At 46.3% G+C, this 19,501-nt stretch overlaps 2 protein-coding genes across 3 annotated transcripts; one reads left to right on the top strand and one right to left on the bottom strand.

The window, feature by feature from the left end:
• Window positions 1–472: 472 nt before the first annotated feature.
• LOC123032283 (suppressor of cytokine signaling 3-like) lies at window positions 473–8,250 on the top strand. The gene is made up of 2 exons (XM_044448061.1): window positions 473–632; window positions 7,008–8,250. The coding sequence occupies exon 2, from the start codon at window positions 7,057–7,059 to the stop codon at window positions 7,675–7,677; it is 621 nt and encodes a 206-aa protein (XP_044303996.1). The 5' UTR covers window positions 473–632; window positions 7,008–7,056; the 3' UTR covers window positions 7,678–8,250.
• Window positions 8,251–9,656: 1,406 nt separating this feature from the next.
• On the bottom strand, window positions 9,657–13,476 carry RPS9 (ribosomal protein S9). 2 transcript variants are annotated; one of them, XR_006416459.1, is made up of 6 exons: window positions 13,430–13,476; window positions 11,552–11,667; window positions 11,333–11,455; window positions 10,865–11,051; window positions 10,486–10,690; window positions 9,850–9,929 (listed from the first exon to the last, which is right to left on the bottom strand). XR_006416459.1 is itself a non-coding variant. In XM_044448062.1 (5 exons), exons 2-5 carry the CDS (start codon window positions 11,646–11,648, stop codon window positions 9,752–9,754), a joined length of 585 nt encoding a protein of 194 aa, XP_044303997.1. In that variant the 5' UTR covers window positions 11,649–11,667; window positions 13,430–13,476; the 3' UTR covers window positions 9,657–9,751. The 2 variants fall into 2 exon arrangements, 1 of the variants encoding a protein (XP_044303997.1); XM_044448062.1 differs by lacking the exon at window positions 10,486–10,690 and having other exon boundaries at window positions 9,657–9,929.
• Between the last annotated feature and the right edge of the window lie 6,025 nt (window positions 13,477–19,501).

Raw genomic sequence — 19,501 nt, forward strand, 5'->3', positions numbered from 1 at the left:
CGAGGTCGCCGCAGCCCCGCGCCCCGGGCCGCCCCCGCCGCGATGCGGCCGGCGAGGCGCTGAACTGACCCGCGAGTTCAGCCGGTCCCCTCGCCTCGCCTCCCTCCCTCCCGCCTGCCTTCCCCGCGCTCCCCGCGAACGGGAAACGCGCGTCTCGCTTCTGAAGCGCGCGCGCCCGTTCACACGCACTTCCAGGAAACCACAGACAGATGCTGCGATTCCTTTGCGAAAGGAAACAGATTTGCTTCGCTTCTTCCTCGCCGCTCGCTCCTCCCGCTCATCTTTCCACTCCTCCCGAGTCCTAATCCGGGAGGTATCCGTGGAGGGGGGGGGGGCTGGGCTGGCGGGGGGGGGCGGAATATTCATTTGCAAGAGCTGGAAGCAAGCCTTCCCATCCGGTTTGTTTGCCGACGTACCCCCCCCCCCCCCCCCCCCCGCCCCGGCAGCCCGCCCTCCCCCAGTCGCTGGCGTTTGAAGTATGGGAAAGAGAACAGATTCGGCTGGACTCCGTTTCGGCGGCAGATCCCCTGAAGCAGAGCTGCAGTTTTGATCTGGATTCTTGCTCGCTCGCTCGCTCGCTCTCTTCCGTTTTTGGAGAAGTTCAGGCACCTCGGCTTTCACCGCCACCAAAGGTAAGCGAGTTTAACACAACGGCAAAAGACCCCCCCCCCCCCCCGAAGACTCGCTCTGATTTTATCCCTTTGGACAGCAAAGTCATCCAGGGCAGGGGAATGGTTTTAGAGACGGGTCGAGTGGCAAAGAGCGCAAGAGGAAAAACACACCCTCCCTCCGAAATCGTTAAGAAAGAGAGCGCGCTGACAACTTTACTCACTAGTGCGGCAGTTCTAATATGCCGGGGTGATCAAACTCAGATTGAAATGGTTCACTTTGTGCTATTATTGATACTCTTGAGAGGGTGGGTGATAAATTTGAAACGAACTGCAGGCATCTGTCCTGATGAGGTCTAACTCTTCGGTTGCTGTGATCGTGCAGAAGATTGAAATTCGATCAAATCTGAAAATTGAATTTTTCACTTTGGAAATTCCAAGGCATTTACATTTTGCTTCTGAGAGCTGGTTTCTGAAGGGTCCTAGCTATGAATGTTAACCCGCAGATTTTCCACATTCAGTAGTTTTGCTCGTGCAAACACATGTACAATGCTAAGGACACCAAGATCTGATCCTACATAAAGGCTATGCAAAACTCCAGATTAGAAAATCAACCCAGATTTAGTCCTCCTTAGAGCAAACCACCAAAACAAATGGAAAAGTTATGATGCATTTACTATTTAAATGGGTATGAGTAATTTGGGATCCGTATTGTATTTTTAGGTGTTTTTGTAAACTGCTCAGAGAGTGCAGCTATTGGGTGGTATAGAAATTCAATAAACAATATCAACAAGCCTGGAACTGCAGCAACATTTTCCAGTTTCCCCTTGTGAACATGAAAGCTGTTTTACAATTTTGTTCTAGATATACCATCATGCGGTTGTTGAAATATGTATTGATTGGTTTTTCCATAAAACTGTACTGCAGACAATGGGACACAAAGAAAGAAATGAGCACAAATTATGAAAGCAGGTGAGGCCATAATTCAAGGGGTAAAATACATGTTTCACATGCAGAAGGTCCCACATTCAATTCTTAAGATCTCCAGGTAGGTCTGGGAAAGACTCAAACCTGCAACTCAAGAAATCCGCTACCACTCTGTTTTTGCTTTTTAAATACTAAGCTAGGCATATTCAGAATAAAGTAATGATGTTCCTAGTACAATCCAGCTCCACTTGAACATGTTTAAATCCTGTTTAAGTGGAAACTTAAGCCCACATTTTATTTATTTATGTTAGGTATTTTTACTCCACTCCTCAGCTGGAAAAGCTGCTGGAGCAGCTTCGAGATAATCAGTAAGACAAGACAGTGCCTACCTACAGGCTTACTATCTAAAAAGTCATAACATACAAGGAAAATGGGATGGGGAGGGCAGAGGAAAAATCATATTCCAGTAGAGCAAGTAGAATTGCCCTGTTTGCAGCTCACATTTCCTTCAACATGGCTTGCTGGGATGACTGCTGGGCCTTGATTCTTTGAAATGGATGAGGATAAACAATGTTTAACTCTAGCTGGATCGTGCCTTAAAACAGAGAAAAGAAAGAAATTCTCCATACCAGATACAATTTCCTCCCACACTTTTTAAAAGGTTTTGTAGAGAGGAAAAGATGCTTCAAGATGGTCACTGAGGCCTCATTGGGTAGGCAGTTTCCCTGTTCTGCTTGTGCTGAACCATGCAGTATTTGATCATTTTCAACTCTGGACTTAACTGGCTGGATCCAGACATCATTGTGCATCAGGTAGACCCACTGCAATCAAGAGACAACTCAGGAGTAACTTAGGTCTCACTGACTTCAGTGGGTCTACTTGAAGTATGGGCCCTTCTCCACATCTGTAAAAGGTGACAAGCGTCACGCCACATGCTTCTTACATCCTCCCAAACTTGTGTTTGGGAAGATACCTGCTCCTTCTGTAGAGTGAGGCTCTGATCTGTTTTCCCAGAGAGTTACTTTGAAGGTGGGGTATGGAGGACCAGGAGCTGGCGTGGAAGAGCTCAGGTGTCAGGAAGGTTCATAGTCGGGCAGGTGTCCTCTTCTTGATGCCTGGCCATTCCTGACCGCTGATCTCACGCAGAGATTCAACAGGCAACTTCCTTCAAGAGCCAACCCTGCTCTCCCTTGGGAATGAATTCTCTGATTGCAGAAATGAAGCTGAATCGAAGGAGACAAGCCCACAGTATTGACACATGCAGAGGGGCGACAGAAGCCCTCCTTTCAGGGCAGGCCATGGGATTGCATTGCCGTCAAAGGTCCCACCACACTCAATGCAAAGCTGAAGCAACACTATCTTCCCTTAAAACAAGGACCGGAAGAACAGAGCAGTGACTCACTCAGAGGTGAAGGAAGAAGCTCGCAGATAATCCATTTAGCAGGACTCTGGCTGGCAACAGCTGGCCAGGGGCTTTTCCCTTCTCTGTTATTTGATCCTGTTTATCTGGAGATGCCAGGAATTGAACTGTCTGCATTAAATGCTCAATGACACATCTCCCTTTCTCCCGTTCCTCAGCTGCTGCTTTGCTAGTCCATTAACAACATAGGTCGGAGCACATGGCTTCAGTCCTCCTTTGCTGCAGATCTGCTCAGCTCGTCAACAGGAAGCAACTGAGTAGCCCAGAGAAAGGCAGCAAGCGGGACCACGGAGCTTTTGCAGCCTGCACAGGGCTGGTGAATTGGATGAGGAGTTTCTCTAGTCCACATTTGGCCTGTAGGTCGAAGGTTCCCCACTCCATTTGAAGGGTGTGCTCTAACCACTGAGCTACGCTCCGGCCTTTCATTTTCTCGCAGCAATCTGAAACATTTCCTTGTGGTAATGCAAGTTGGGAATGATCAAAAGCCAGAGAGTTAGTGTTCAGATCACACACAGTCTTTCAAGCATGTCAGGTTTCCTGCGGAGGGCTGGTTTGGAGAATATTTTCTTGCGGGAGGAATAATGCACATGGAAAGTGCTACCCAGGAAGTGTTCATTTCCTTGAGTTATTTTTAGGAGCAGCCACTGAATGGGATATTGGAATCTTTCCAGATCCAGGATCATGTATTTGAACACGTTGGGCCTGGGCCTGGGGAACCACGGGACTTCATGGGGCACCCTACACAGACCCGGCCCCACCCCCTTTCCCCCAACCAGCCTCTCCCATTTTGCGCAGCTTACATCCATAGGCTGAACTCCGAAGGCTTCGATCTAGCAGCTGTTAGAACATCGAGCGAAGCTGTGCTGGGTTTTTTTGCATTTTTGTCCTGCCCTCTTTGTTTTGGCCACACTGCCACTGGAATGTGGCCCTTGACAACTTCTTTGAAACTGGATTTGTCCCTCAGAATAAAAGGAGTTTAATTAATTAATTTATTAAACGCTTTTCTATCCTGTCCCCTACAGAATGTCTCGGGACAGCTTACAGTTCTGCACCTCTGCTCTGGACTATCTAAAGGAAAGTGTAAATGTAAAATCACTCCTTTTAACCCTCACATCCCTCCCACCAACAAAATTGACCACAGATCCCACTAAGAAATCCATAATTTCTGGAAAACAGTTCTCCAGCGGGAAATATTCCAAACACACTTTGTGGCAGATTTTTTTTTAAAGCACACAATGTGGCAAAGGTCAGCTGGTTTTTTATCATGTCCCAAGCCAAAAGAAACAACTGGTAAGGAACCACATCCATGCCAGTTAGTCTCCGCCTCCCTAAGCGACCCCCCATATCTTTCCTGCTTTGCACTCGTACCCAAAGATCATTGGTCACTCCAAGCAGTTTCAGGGGGATGAGAACCACCTCCAAGACGGTGCTAGAACTGGGAATGTGTCCTGCGCCGAGGTTTTCTAGCATAGGTACTCTGAAGTTGTGGGAGGGACTGCACCATTTCAGCACGCAGGCATGAGGAATTGTACAATTGCATGTTTTTCTCACAAAGCCTCTTTCTGCCCCCGGAAAAGCCAGTATCTTAGGGGAATCCTTCCAGACTCCTTTGAGTAGTGAGACTTTGTGGGAGGGGTGTTAAGTATGCACACCTTAACCTGTGGTTTGGAATGGCACAGTCCTGGGAAGTCCTTACCACTTGCTTCTTCTGGTCAGCCTTCCAGACACATTTAGATGGCAACACCCAGAATTCTTAGTCAATGGTCCTGCTGGATGGGAGTTGTGGTCCAAATGGGTCTGAAAGCCACCAGGTTGGGGAATTAACCCAAACACTTTTGACACTTTTTAGGAAAAAAGTAATCTGGCAATGTTTCTCCTTCAGTACCACTCTCAGCAACATTCCTTGTGAAGTATTCTCTTATCGAATATCTGTGTATCGTGCTTCTGATGTGAGACTAGGCTTTTGAGCCAAATTCCAGCCCTCTTGAGGTTCTAATCTGGCCCTCTGGGAGTCTCCCCGGTGACGAAACCTCTCCCCCTCAGCCCTCAATCAATCCGTGGTTTCCTGGCTTTTGCACCATTTTCTGCATTTGAAGAAGTTCCTAGAGCTCAGGCACTGGCAACAGGAACTTTAAGCAAAGCAATGCCAGTCTCAGATATTTTGGCTCTGCCACCACCGGAATGTGACCCCCACCCAAGAATTTCCCCAAAACTGCATTGGGCTTTTAGGCTGAACGAGTTCCACTATCGCTGTATTAGAAAACTCCGACCTCTTTCCTTATCAGGAGACACCACTGGGTACTTCCTCCCCATTTACCGGGATGTAAGTCCCATAGAATGAAGTGGCTCTTGCTTCTGAGCAGACAGTGGGATTCTCTTGTTCGGTTCTTTGCCCTGTTTGCTTACATACAAATGTACAGATCCTTGTGCATCGGGCTACACCATTGCTAACGCTGCATGCTCAAGGAGCAGCAGCAGCACGAACCCCTGCAGCTCTTGGAGGGTTGGGGTGCAGGGCTTGGTGTTCCACCATGCTGGTGTGCCCCAGGTCTCCTCCAAGAGCATCTGACAAGACACCCCTGGAGCTGCCTCTCCCCTTCCTCCCTGTTGCGACCTGCTGGTTCACCAAGCTCTTCCTCTCCTCCAGACGGCGGTGGCAGCAAGGAGTGAGAGACGCTGTGGCCTGCCTGATTGCGCACCATTGTGTTTCCCACAAGCGCGTGGGTCCAATGAGGAGAAAGGACAGAAGGTGCTCCAAGCCAAGGAGCAGCCACTGAGGGTTCTCTCACCCAGGGGCCTTCTAAAACCTGGAAAAGGCATCAGGCTGCCCGCCTGCACCAAGAATTCTCGGTCGGTTGCTTTATGGAGGCCCAAGCAGTTTCCCAGAAAAAGAACACATTTTCTTGACACCTCACCATGCCTCACTTTTGGGTACATCTAGCTGGACCATGACTTAGTAGAGAACCTGCCGCCTTTTCCTGTCAGTCACTCAGTTTAACAAGGGCAGCTGCATGCTGCACCTTACCCTGATTAGCAGGCTTGCTATATCTTTTCTAATGGCACTTGTGCAATGTAGAGTCAGCAGTCTGCATTCTAAAAAGAACATGTTCCCCCTCCATCTCAGCAAGTTTCTAGTCCTTATGACAGCAAATGAAAAAAGAAGTATACAGACAGTGGTAAAGTCTCAACAGGCCTTGAGCAAGAGATTCCTGATGTCAGTGCTTATTTCCCATCTGTTTCGAATGCTCATCATCTGACTGCCATTTTGCTAATGGGAATCGCTTTCATGGACAATTCCTAAAACCACCAGTGTCAAAAGATGTGCAAGAGCTTGCACAATACCACGCAAGTATTTGATAAAACCACTGAGGCCCTTTTGCAAGAGTTGGCACACTCTGCAGAATGGTGCTCCACAGTCAGGTCTCAGTAAAACTTGCAGAACCTTATTGGATTTGATCAACACAGCTCTACAAACAGTCTCTGCTTCTTTTCCAACCAACTTTGCTAAACCTGCTCTGCAAGACAGGGTAGACCTCATAAGATCTTAAGAGCGTGCCTTGCAGGAGATGCTCAGCTGAAATCTCAAAAACATAGTAGTAAGAGGAAGCTTTCAGTTAAACAATATCATTTCTTTTTATGAAATACAACTTTCAGAGATAGAACTATGCTATAATACAAATGCATTATAACATAGTATACAAAAGATTATAGCTTTGCTCTGGTTTTACACAGCAGTTTTAAATGCCTGAAGGCTTCAGAGTTTTGTCATGCTGGCTTTTATTGCTCTAAGTGTTAGAATGTGTGGAGACACCTGTGACTATTGGGTGACACAGAAATGCATTAAATAAAGGCTTCAAGAGACCCTGCTTTGGTTGAAACAAGCAAGCTCAGACTCTTGGTCCTGCTGACATGCTCTGGGTTCAAGGAATGAGGACTTGGAGGTCAAGGAGAGAAGCCGAAACCTCTCGCAGCAGGAGCTTGAAAGCCAGCAAAGGCACCCATGGCTTTTCAGCTCACACGAGCACCCAAACTCTCTCTGCCTTCTCTTCTAGATGCTGCTTCGGTAATGACCGAGATCTCTTTCAGTCAACGGGAGGCGCAATGCTACCCCTCTGCTGGTGCTGCCCGCCAGCACCTGCGTCCCCTACGACGGCGGCCATCATGACCAGCACGGCCACACCTTCCTACCACTTCAAGAGTTTCTGTGGGGAGTTTGAACGGGTAGAAAGTGCCCTGGAACGCCTCGAGGCCAGTGGGTTCTACTGGGGCAGCCTGTCAGGCACCGAGGCCAAGCGGCTTTTGACCTCCCAGCCGCCCGGCATCTTCCTGGTGCGAGATTCCTCCGATCACCACCACCTGTTCACTCTGAGCGTCCGCACCAACACAGGCATCACCAACCTGCGGATCCAGCAGGAGGGCTCGGCTTTCCACCTGGAGGCTCTGCCAGGGGCTGGACATCCCCCCACCTTCCGCTGCGTGGTCCAGTTGGTAGAGTATTATCTCTGCCTGGGGGCCGTGGAAGGGGGCCCCTGCTATCTGGAGAGGGAGGGGCAGCCCCCAGTGCCTCTGGCGCTCACACAGCCGCTCTGCTGCAAGGTGCCCACGCTGCAGGAGATGTGCCGCCGGGCTGTGCGGGCCAGCATGCAGGGGGGAGGCGATCCCCGGGCCCAGTTGCAGGGGCTGCCAGTACCCCAGGGACTGTTGAACTCACTCTGCAGCTGAACATGGGGCACCAGCTCCAAGGCCTTGCAGTAAGTGTGGGGTGTTTCCTTCCAAACATTCCTTGTATAGTACATGAACAGGAATGGCCGCAGACAGCACTTTGCTGGGGGGGCCTCTTCATTTATCTTCATGGAATAAACCAGCTGTGCATGGGGCCAGCCACCTCTCTCCATCCAACTGACCGCTCACTATTCATTCTGATGTAACCTCAGACCCCCAAAATCCAAAGGGAAGAGGGAAAGGGCAATTCATTCAAGGATGTAGTGAGGCATCCTGTAAGATTTAGAAGCCCTCTAGCTTGTTTTCTCCACTGCCTTTAAAGCACCCAATTCTGCCTTCACAAGAGCACCTGTATTCTAGGAGGCTCACACATTTTCTCCCCACTCCACCTCACATTGGCAGAGCTGCCTCATCCCCTTGAACAAAGCACTATCCACATGCTACGCTGCACGTCTTTGGAAAATGCACACGTGAGATGCTCAGAACAAGCACCGGAGCCAAATGGGCAGCAGATGTGAACCCACAGGAAAAGTCAGGCAGCAATGTATTGTGTAATAAATCTCTTAAATCTTTTAAAGTTGCAGGAAATTAACTTCTTTAGCCACACTCGCACTCTACAAGCCCTCTAGTGGAAGCTCGAATAGGAGTGTAAGGCAAAGCTACAGATATTCAACAATAAAGTTCTGCTGAACTTTACGGTTAGCTCAGAGAACAGGGTCTCGATCCCAAATGTTGCACTAGAAAGGCATGTGTCACAGCATGCAGTACATGGGTGGCCGCCTCAACTTGCGTTACATGTTTGATCCCTTCGAGATAGTCCTCCCCCCAGTTCCAGTCATTGCACCGTCAAGGTCATTACTGTAACTTGACAGGCAAGAATGCTGACTCGCAATTATAGAAGTAAAACACATTTGATGCAAGAAACCACAAACTCAGCTATTATGCTGTATCCGGTGGCTTGCATTTCTGCGTATTTTTTAATGAACAATGCAGTCGCTGGGAGAATGAGGAAGAGGGGGCTACAACTCTGACGAAAATGAAAAGTTGCCCAAGCGTGCAAACTATTCCTCATTCAGTGCTTTTATTCTGTGCAAAGCTGGATACGCGCTTTATTCCCCTTGCCAGAGGTTCAAGCACTATGCAAAGCTGTTTTATACCAACAGAGGAGCATAAACATCTAAAAAGCTTCCTGTTTCATTTTGCATTAAATTCATTTTAAGCTGTTTAAACGTTGCTGTTCTATTTTCTGTTCCTAACAAGGAACTTCAGTGCAGCCCCACCAGTAGTTTTTAAAATCTCTTTTCTTTGGAATAAAGTTCCAGATTTATTGTTAATAAGCCAATCTCTTCCAGGAATATTTTGAGAGTCCCAGCCAATTTCACTTCAGGGCTAGGTGACAAAGAGTGTTAAAACTACTGATAAAATGGAAAGGTCATTTCTTTCTGCTTATTTTTAGGAGTTTGGCTCCTGTGCCTCAAACCTTCACTTCTCAATCTTGTGCTACACCTTGGCCAATTCCTTTAATTGTTCCCTTCTATACTATCAACAGTCATCTTTTATCTACAAGACAAAAGGACTGTAACAAGCATATATCTGTTAATTCTAGAAAAAGTGCCACTTCTGCATTTACAGAAAAATAGGAAAGGGAAGTAGATTAAGTTCAGGAAATATTGGCCCAAGGGCCTTGTCCTCTCCATTTGTTTTATCTTGGCAAGGAAGAACCACAAAAAAGGGAAAAAAGAAAAGCAGGTAAATGGAAGGGAAGAAAAAAACAACTCCTTGAAATTTTGTCGCGGTTACCAGCTGAGCTGAAGTGAACAATTTCCTACCAGGAAAGCAACCGTCTTCCCCTCGTCTACCACCAAGTGCTGACAACATTAAGCCAATTCATGCAGTTTTCATTCAGAGCACCACAACGAGAGGAATCTTGAACGTACTGCCAAATATTGTCACAGTGCCCGATCACACAAAGGCTGCAATGGTTTATCCACAAATATTTTTATTCTGTTACATAACAGCAGAAAGGGTAGATTCCACACCAATTTGTACGGCTAGGAGGGGCATCCGCCACAGCTTAATCCTCCTCTTCATCGTCCCCACCTCCGGCACCACCCTGACCCTTCTTGGCATTCTTCCTCTTGACACGCCCTGGTCGGCCCCCACCATAGGGTGAGCGGAGGGAGAAGTCAATATGCTTTTGGGAGTCCAGGCGAACAATGAAGGAAGGGATGTTAACCACTTGCTTCCTTACGCTGAAGGGGAGAAAGGAAATGGTCACAGTGTGGAACAACACACATCAATACAATTCCTACTGCTTAGAATTCCTTCCGGAACAGTCAAGTTCTAGCAAAATATACCATCATTTTTCAGTAGACCTTCTCCAGCAAAACCAGAACAATATTGTGACAGCTTAATTTTCACCTGCCATCTCCCAATCTTAAGATCTAGACTTTAAACCATGTAAAAGTAATCTAGAAATAAGCACACTCCTATTATCAAAAACTGCTACTCTGCTGGAAGCACTTTTTGAATGTTCACTGCAGTGCAATCCTACATGTGTACTCAGAAGTCTCACTGTTCAGCAGCGTGAGCATGTTTGCTTGTGAGCATGCTCAGGGTAATGACCTAAACAGATGGTGGAGCCCAGTTTCGGGACAAAGCACGTTTTTATTGCGGCCTGCAGTATGTAAAACCTAGACTAATGCTGGCTGATGTCACAACATGGCTCTAACAGCAGATGACTTCTTAACAAGAAAGATCACACCAGTAGTAATTTGTGCTGAAAAGGAGCAGAGCATGAGTAGTTACCTCTACCGCCCGCACGGCAAGACCTTCGCAAGGTGTACGGCTGAGCCGCAGTGAGCCTTGCTGTAATCTTTTTGGGGTTTTGGCACGCGGCCTCATTAGGTGAGCTGTAGCGCTACTGAGCTATCCAGGGCTCCAATCCAAGGAACAGGTTGGTGGGGTTAAAAGACACACAGCTGGGACATTGCCACATATATCGCTGCGCAGGCTACACACAAAAAACATTAAAAGTATTACTTCAGATGCAGAACCTGCCCTTGCAACCCGTAGCACTGGTGACAACCTAAGCAACGCAGCTGCTTTCCAGCTTCATTCTGCTTAAATCACCAAATGCCTAAACACCATTCCACCCTCTCCCAAGTTCTCACGCACAGTGGCATACCGGATGTGTCTCTGGCGGATAAGGACTCGAGCATGGTGGATGGATTTGGCCAGGCCCAGTTTGAAGACCTGGGTTTGAAGGCGCCTTTCTAGAAAATCCTCAATTTTCAAACCCAGGATGTAATCCAGCTTCATCTTGCCTTCATCCAGCACCCCAATCCTGACAAGACGTCGAAGCAAAGCATTACCTGGGAAAGGAGAGCAACACATGAGCAAAGCAAAGAGACCTACATACACCTGGTGAGAGGTGGGTTGACAGTAGCAGGAAAGCATATCAGTGATATAGATGAGTCCAAGGAGAATCTATTTTATTCTGGGAGACTAATACCTACACAAATAGGTAGATACCTGACAAAGTGGCAAGATGCATAAGGGAGGTGAACATGTAATACTTAACATGCTGGTGATGGGTATTGAGAGTAACTATGACTTCCAGCAAGCAAATACCTAGGCTTGCCCTGTGACATACCCTCAAAGAGACGCCTCTGATCCTTTTCGTCCAGTGTGAGCAGCTCACGGGCAGCTTTGCGAATCTTCGCTAAGGTGAACTTCACTCGCCACACTTCACGTTTGTTCCGCAGCCCATATTCACCTAAGACCATGATCATGAGGTATTAAACATAAAAATTCAGCTGTGGATCTGAAACAACTCTGTATTCAAGTAACTTTTCCAATTTGGAAAACTTACCAATCAGTTTTAGCTCCTGGTCAAGTCGTGACTTTTCAAAGGGCCGCCTGGGGGTGACATATGTCTTACGACATACCCAACTCCGAGCAACAGGCATTCTTGCCTAGAGTCTAGACCTGTGGAGAAAACAGTGAACAACAACAAAAAGCATTAATAGAGGTGGCAGCTAGATCTAATCAGTGAACCAAATAAAAGCATTGTGTATTTTACTATTATGTCTCATTTATATAGGAGTCCAAATTTATGACATTTGTTAAACTGGTCAGGGGCTTCACGCCCAAACAGGCACTTTCACGGAGTGCCCACTCATGTTGTCAATCCTGCCCACATTTAGCCACAGACAGTATCTCTAAACCCAGTTCTTATTCTTGAGTTCAGGCTGATCTTTAACTCTTGACATCAGTTCTCTTGTGAAAAGACATGAGACCCATCGTAATGTTTGTGAAGAAATCTATTCTACCCACTTTCCAGCAAGGTATGCCCCAGTGGTTTAATTTTACACCGTTACTAAACTAGACTACCAAGTCTGAGATTTTGTAAAGCTATTTAATCAAAACAAGGCTGGAAAAGTGCTTTGGGCCCTAGAAGCCATGCTACCACAGACACAAAACTAACAAGCAAGCAAAGCTGCCTCAGAAACATGTGTGATAGTTTCCCATCCTCCATTCTTTGTGGAGAATATTAGCAAAGCTCTCTCCCTATAGTCATGCTTACACTCAGAACTTGCCAAACCGAGCAAGACCATATTGGAGTATGAATGCCGATTTGGCAAATGGTTCAAAACGGTAATGGATCTTTAGCAAAATCACCATGCTTGCAGCCTAAACCAATAATGTAGAAAAACTGATATTGAAACACTTTGCACCATAAAGGGCTTGTTGTTACTCATTATCTACTACCTTACCTATTTGATGGGAAGAGCATGCACATGGCTGATAAGATTGACAGATTATTTGATAGCTGTATTCCCTTAATACACAACAGCTTGCCCCAGTCATGCTTAAGAAATCGATGGGGTTTTTTTGGTTTAAAACATACTAGAAAAGCAGTCGCCTGACAATTATCAGAAACTCAAGCTATAGCTCCATGACTCCATTTAGGCACTGTGTGAGCAGGCACAACAGTTTACATGGAAGACACTAGAACAGCCTTCCTAACCATGGTGAGTTGGCACGGAGCAGCCATGCTGGCTGGAAAATGCTGGGAGCTGCAATTCATCTGAATGTCCTTCAGTACTTTAGACAAGCACCACCCAGACCACGGAAAAAGCTCAACACTGATTTACAATGACAACCTTTAAAAAAGTCATTCCTACAAACTTACATCAGTTCCACCTAGCAAATAGGGGCAACCGGGCCTCTTCTCTTGTTTTAGTAACGTGTGAGTGACAGAACGTTACTTAGGTACCCTTTCCCATCCCTCAAGCCCACTGCAGCAGCAAAATTATTTACCCATTATTTCCCTAAGAAAAGCAGTATGTGCATCTAATGATACATGGAGCCGTAAGATAAAAGGGTAACTAAGCCCTACAAATCCCGAAGCACCGGGCATAAGCCAGGCAAAGCCTAGCTAAGTCCTGGTTTAAAAAAAAAAAAAAAAACGAAGAAGGACGTGCCATAAAGTCCACAGGCTGGTCGGTGATACCCGCGCACGCGCGGCTACCTCGTTACTGCATCTTGCACATGCGCAAAAAGAGGAGAGGAGAAAATGGAGGCTCGGGCTCCGCTTGTCTTTCGAGCGCATGTGCTGCCGTTACAGCCTTTCGAAGGCCAATTACAGAAAACTAGTTAGTAAACGGCTGCTTAAACCTTCCCTGTGAAAGGCCAGCGCACTTTCCCGAGGCCCTGCCCTGCGACGCCTCAAACAAAGTCCTCTTACCTAATCCCGGTCCAGGCGACAATTCTCAAAAAGAAAGGAAATAGTTTTCGAGCCGAATTATATACCGCCGTGAGTGGCTCCGCCTTCCATCTCCAGTAACCAATAGAAATGCGATTTTTTCCACCTGGCCTATTAACGGCGGGCCGTTTCGTGGAGCGAGAGCCAATGAGCGCTGGCTCCTTAGAATAGTAAAGAACAAACGGCTAGACTAGACGCTGGAAGAGGAAAGAGCGCGTGGCGTGCTTAATGAGCGCTATTAAGGATCACGTTGACACGGAAGCTGCCAATGGCGGGGACCGTGAAGAAATCGTGGGGCAGTCATTGCGGGATGAAGTCGAGGGTGGGAAGGGTTAGATCCGAATTTAATCATACTTAAAGTAGTCCCATTGATTTCGTAGCAATCAGGAAGAATTAAAGTTCCCCGAACTCAAATGGAAGACATTATGGTGTAGTGGTTGGAGTGTGGAACAGGGACTGGAGAGATTTGGGTTCTAGTCCCCGCTTGGCGGAAAAACTTACTGGATGTGTTTGGGCAACTCACTGGGAGCCAGTGTGGTGTAGTGGTTAAGAGAGCGGGTTTGTGGCTCAGACGATCTGGGTTCTAGTCCCTGCCTAGCCATGAAACCAATCGGTAAATTTGGGCCAGTCAGATTCTCAATCCAGCCTACCTCACAGGATTGATGTTGTGGGGAGAAGATGGAGAGCAGAAGGGGGATAGTTTGTAAGCTGTTTTGAGTTCTTTAACAAAGAAAGAGATGGGATATACATCTAATAAACTGACTCGGCCAAACCTACCTCACAAGGTAGTTGTGAAGATGAAATAGGAAAGAGGATGACCATGTATGATGATTATAGCATTACATTTATATCCTGGCTTCTTTCTTCTTGGAAGTAACCCAAACTGGTTTACATAGTTTTTATCCACTACAGCAACCCTGTAAGGTGGGTTACTGCATGACTGGTGCAAAGTCACCCAGTGAGCTTCATGGCTAAGTGGGGACTAGAAGCAGGATCTCCCAGGTCCCCAGTTCAACAATCTAACCACCACGTCATGCTGGCTTGTGCCAACCCTAAGAACTGAATGCCTTCCAAAATGGCCTGACCTTGACAGTCCTGCTCAGCTCTTGTAAACTCAAAGCTGTGGCTTCCTTAGGCACTGTGTATGCGTGGGATGGACACACCATATAGCTGCTCCTGATTTATAATTCCCTCCCCATCTCATTGTTATTCCCAGTGATATATGTTGCTTAGGACTTTCAGAAAGCATTGCCTTTTTTCTCTAGAAATTTGGAACCCAAAGAAAATGTTACACAGAAGACATGCTTGCCCTGATCCCTGTATCTCCCCTGTAAAGTTTCATAGAAGAAGATGATGTGCATTGGGACCTACCTTAGTCTTGATGCTGACACTGGAGATGCTTCTCTTAGATCTGCTATTACAATAGCAGGCAGTCCAGTGGTAGTCCCATGCTCGGGAAACTCAGTCCCCCGGGAGGTTTGTGAAGTTCCTATTTTCCAATGCTAATCACCACACCAGCTCACTACATGTAAACTGCTTTATGTTCACTGCAAAAGGAAAGAAGGTGGGATATAAATGTAGTACTAACTAAACAAAGTGTGACTAAATCCAACCAAAGATTCTCCTTATTCTGTGACCATCTGTAAAACTATCGCTCTGTGTGGAGATGACAGTCACAGAGAAACTAGATACCTCTTCAACTTTGCATGATCAACCACTATTGAACATTCTCCAATATTTCTCCAAACTTTTTAATCTACTAGCTAGAACATCTGTTCTTATGTGATGAATAAAATAGAATGAGATTTTAGTAAGGTCTAGTGGACTCCACCCCCTAGAGTCAGGCATGACTGGACTTAATGTCAAGGGGAAACCTTTACCTTTACCTTTACCTTAGTGGACTCCAGAGGATGGTGGAGGACAGGAAGGCCTGGAGGAATGCTGTCCATGGGGTAGCGATGGGTCGGGTGCGACTTTGCAACTAGCAACAAGCAACAACAACACTGTGATATCTTTGCAAGAAGATCGATTTTACTTAGGAATCATCCTGCTTTGGAGTGAGATGAAACTTAAAAGGGCAGTAGCATTTGCCATAAGAAAAATTGTTAAACCAACTAACAGTTTAAAAAATGCTCAAACTTTCCAGATCTCTTCATCAGGCAAAATATTAGAAGAGGCAGGTGGGGAATTGAAGGAAGGGAGGAATGACCTCATGTTGATTGTGACATCTGTATGATCACAGTTTTGAGATGGAATGGGAGGGAAAGATCTGCAAACAATTAAATTGCACCTGGTAATGTGAAGTTTCAGGCTTCAACTGGAACTGCCCCCAGAATAATTGAAAGCAAGAAAGACATACATGCTTGATTGCATATATTTGAAAATTATGCTTATTATTACAAAACCCATCTGTTATTCAGAAATAACTCAGTATGCAGTGCTTGAAGTGACAGAGTCAACAGAAGCCAAACTGGGTTGCTTTCATGGGTCATTGGGAAGGGATGAACTTCGAAAGTCTAAGATTCCAGCTTCAGATAGTATGAAATCCTTTTCCACCAGTGTAGGCTCTTGCCACTGAAACAGGAATAGGGGTGTGTGAGTGAGGAGGGGCCATATAAGCAACTGGAGCAGTTAAGCTAGGAATTTTGACCAAACAATGCACTTTGAGTTAAAAGTCCATAATTTTATTTTTTTTTAATCTTAGTTGAACTGCTCCACTCTTAATTGGCGAAGCTCTAAAAGGTCATCAATGGTCTCTTCACCATAGAAATAAAGGTATCTGATATATCTAACATGTATCTGATTTCCTTCTCCAAACTTCCAATGCAACATGCACGTGGTTTTTGTCATAGAGGTGACAAGGGATAGAAGAAACAAAAGCTGCTTTTGGCACCTTAAAATAGTAAGATACCAGTTCAGCATCCATTGTGGATCATGGCCAACTGCAACTTCCGATTTTGACTGAAAGTTTAGTCACCAAGTCTAACCCTTTTACATTGTTTTACTCAATCTGCTGCCCTCCAAATCTGTTGGACCACAATTCTCATCATCCCCAGATGTAGTCCAGCACATCCAAGGGCACCAGGTTGGGGAAGGCAGCTCTAAAATTTCTGCCTTCCCACTCTCAACTGACCACCCAAAGGTCCCCTGCTCGGTTAGACGAGTGTTCTGATTGATCTGGTTTTTCCCTTCCTACAATGACTAGCTGGATCCTCTCAGATGTCCCCAACCAGACTGTGAAGGCACAGCCTGCCCCTGCCGCTTGCGTTCAGAGGTACACTGCACCTGTGCCTGGAAGTTCCATTTATCAAACCTGTGAAAAAGTCCTCCCCTTCCTGCACGTGTCTGCACATTTTGGATCTATGTAAATCAGCTGCCATCACCATAGCCAGTGGCAGCAAATTCCTTGGTTCCACGTTTGAATTATGCATTGAGTGAATGGGTACTTTCTTTCTTTTGTCCCAAATTCATGGCTTCATTTTATTTAAAATATTTACATTCTGCCCTTCAGTTCTGCTGCTGCCTGCCGGGCTACCTAACAGTCAAGTAAATGAACCCCAAACAAAACCATAAACCATGTCCCTAAAGCAATAATCTAAAAGCTGCAGGGGCATAAAATAATCAAAAATACAGAATCACAGCAGTAAAATGAATTCTAAAAATCTAAAAAATTTAAATTCTAAAAATTTAAAATATGATCTTAAAATGCCTCGGTGAGTAAAATATTTTCCCTGGTGCCAGAAAGAAAGAACAGTAGAAGCCAAGCAAGCTGCCCTGGGCAAGCCTTTCCAGAGGTGTGGGGCCATGACCGAGGAGGCCCTGTTCTCAGCCACCACGCGCCATCTCTCAGATGGGGCAGAAAACAAAGAAGAGCCTCCAAGGGCTGTGCCAGTGAGCAGGGGGAGTTCAGTTATACCGAATACAGTAAGACCCAGGTTCCAGTCTTCACTTGGCAACAAAACTCACTTGGGCCACTCAGTATCTCTCAACTTAGCCTGTCTCACAGCACTTTTGGAGTGGGAAGAACCATGTATATGCTCTCAAGTTCCCAGGAGGAAAATGAGACTACAAAGAAATGTACTTGCAAGATGCCCACTAAAGCTTTTGCGTGTATGCAAACCTCATTTTGCGTTGTTTTGGCTGCTCCAGAATCGTGTCGCATAATTGTTGTTGATATAGAACAGCTAAGCGACCAAAACCCACTGCAGGTTCTCCAGCAACCTCCTTTCTGGACCATGCCTGGCCAAGTGGAGGAGCAAAGGACGTGGGCTGGAGAGAAGGGATGCGCACCCTGGCTTCTGCCATCGGTCAGGGGATCAGGGGTACCGGGTGGCTGCATTCTTTGTTTCGCCAGAGGAACATCGAGCCAAGGGTTGGGGCACAACCAGCCCATCATCCAGAAAAGGAGTCATTCCAAGGGGGCTTGCTTCTTCCCCTCCATCAGAAAGAACAACCAGCAGCTGCCTTGGGGGACACACAAGCAAGGGGTGGGACATGCTGGTGCCATCCATTGATCTAAGGAATAAGAGCCATGGATTTATACTGAAACAAGAACACCCACTGGAGTGGATCAGCCTGGCCTGAGGGGCACTCCAGGGCCTGCTTACAGCCCCCTACCTTGAAGGACTGTCCCCCTTCTGCCTTTTTCCTCCACCCCCCTTTCCTCGTGTGTCTTGTCACTGTAGTTTGCAAGGAGTGGGAACCTCTCTTTCTCTCTTGATGCAAGTCACATTGGGAGGCAATAATTGTCTGAAAAGCAGAGTAAAAATTAGTATTATTATTTATTAGATTTATATCCCACCGCTTTAGCCAAAATGGTTCTCTGGAAATACAACCAATAATGGTGTGGTCCTACGAAATGTCTAAACAGGAGAAAAGTCCTACAGCTCCCAGCATCCCTCCAGCCAGCAATGGGGGCTGAGGCATTCTAGGAATTGTGGGACATTTCTTCTCTCTAATTGCAATCTAAATAAATACAGTGTAAGGAAAGCTGGAAACGCACAACTGGCAGAAGCAAACTTTCCTGAACACGTGCACTTAAAAGTTCTTTGGTCCAGTGAAATACATCGACTCCTCACTCTTGAAGTAGCTTCTACTCTGGTCACTTGCTGATTTCCAAAAACAAATAATTGTTTTAAAAAATCCACTAATTACCTGGATGTATGAATCTATATGGAGCTGGTGGCGATCTCAGAGGTGCAGATGTCTGGCCCTCTGAGGCTGCAGCATCCTCTTGCCTGACCCAGTGTTTGTCTTGGCTTGGAAAATATGGACTAAATTTGCAAGATGCTTTGATCCAATGATTGACTGGATGGAGCCCATCAAGTGTTTGGCTTTTGTTATCCCTCCACTCCCTTTTTAAGATCCCCTTAAAGAAAACTGAACAAGTTGTAATGAAAAGCTACCACTCTAATTAGTACTCTAATGATGCAGCATGTGGAACTGAACAGAAATGCTTCCTGAATAAATTCCATTATGCAGACACGGTTATCCAGAGATGCTATGAGCAAAGTTCCGATTTTTTTTTTAGTGTGTCATTTCTTCATATAATACTGCATAGCTTGTCCAAACATATGCAAGCAGGGATGTTGAACCTCAGATTGCAGGGCCAAATCCAGCTGACCAGCTTCCCTAAATGACTTCCTCCCCTTCCCCAGGACCCTGCCCCTCTCAGCTGACCATTCCTGGTTTCCAAGCTTTTGTGCTGTTTTCCCCCGTTCCCAAAGACTGAAACCCCTCTCTTAAGACATTGTTACTGGTAGTAACAAGCTAAAATATTCGGTACCTTTGCTTCTACCTCTTGCCTTCAGCTTCTGCTGAAATGTGTATTTCCACCTGCAAGAGCCTTCCTAACATTGGATTTGGTCCCTGGGCTAAGAGGGGTTAGGACCTTGTTCATACATTTGGCCACCAAGGAGTCGGAAGGGCTGCTTGCCCCTATATCAGTGATGGTGAACCTTTTAGGGGCCAAGTGCACAAACTGCAGCCCAAATCCCACTTCTTTATTGCAAAGTGCCAACACCCTGGTGCACTCCTCTAACCCTACCATAGGGC

The sequence above is a fragment of the Varanus komodoensis genome, unplaced genomic scaffold (assembly GCF_004798865.1).
Source record: "Varanus komodoensis strain SLA01 unplaced genomic scaffold, ASM479886v1 scaffold53, whole genome shotgun sequence".
NCBI lineage: Eukaryota > Metazoa > Chordata > Lepidosauria > Squamata > Varanidae > Varanus > Varanus komodoensis.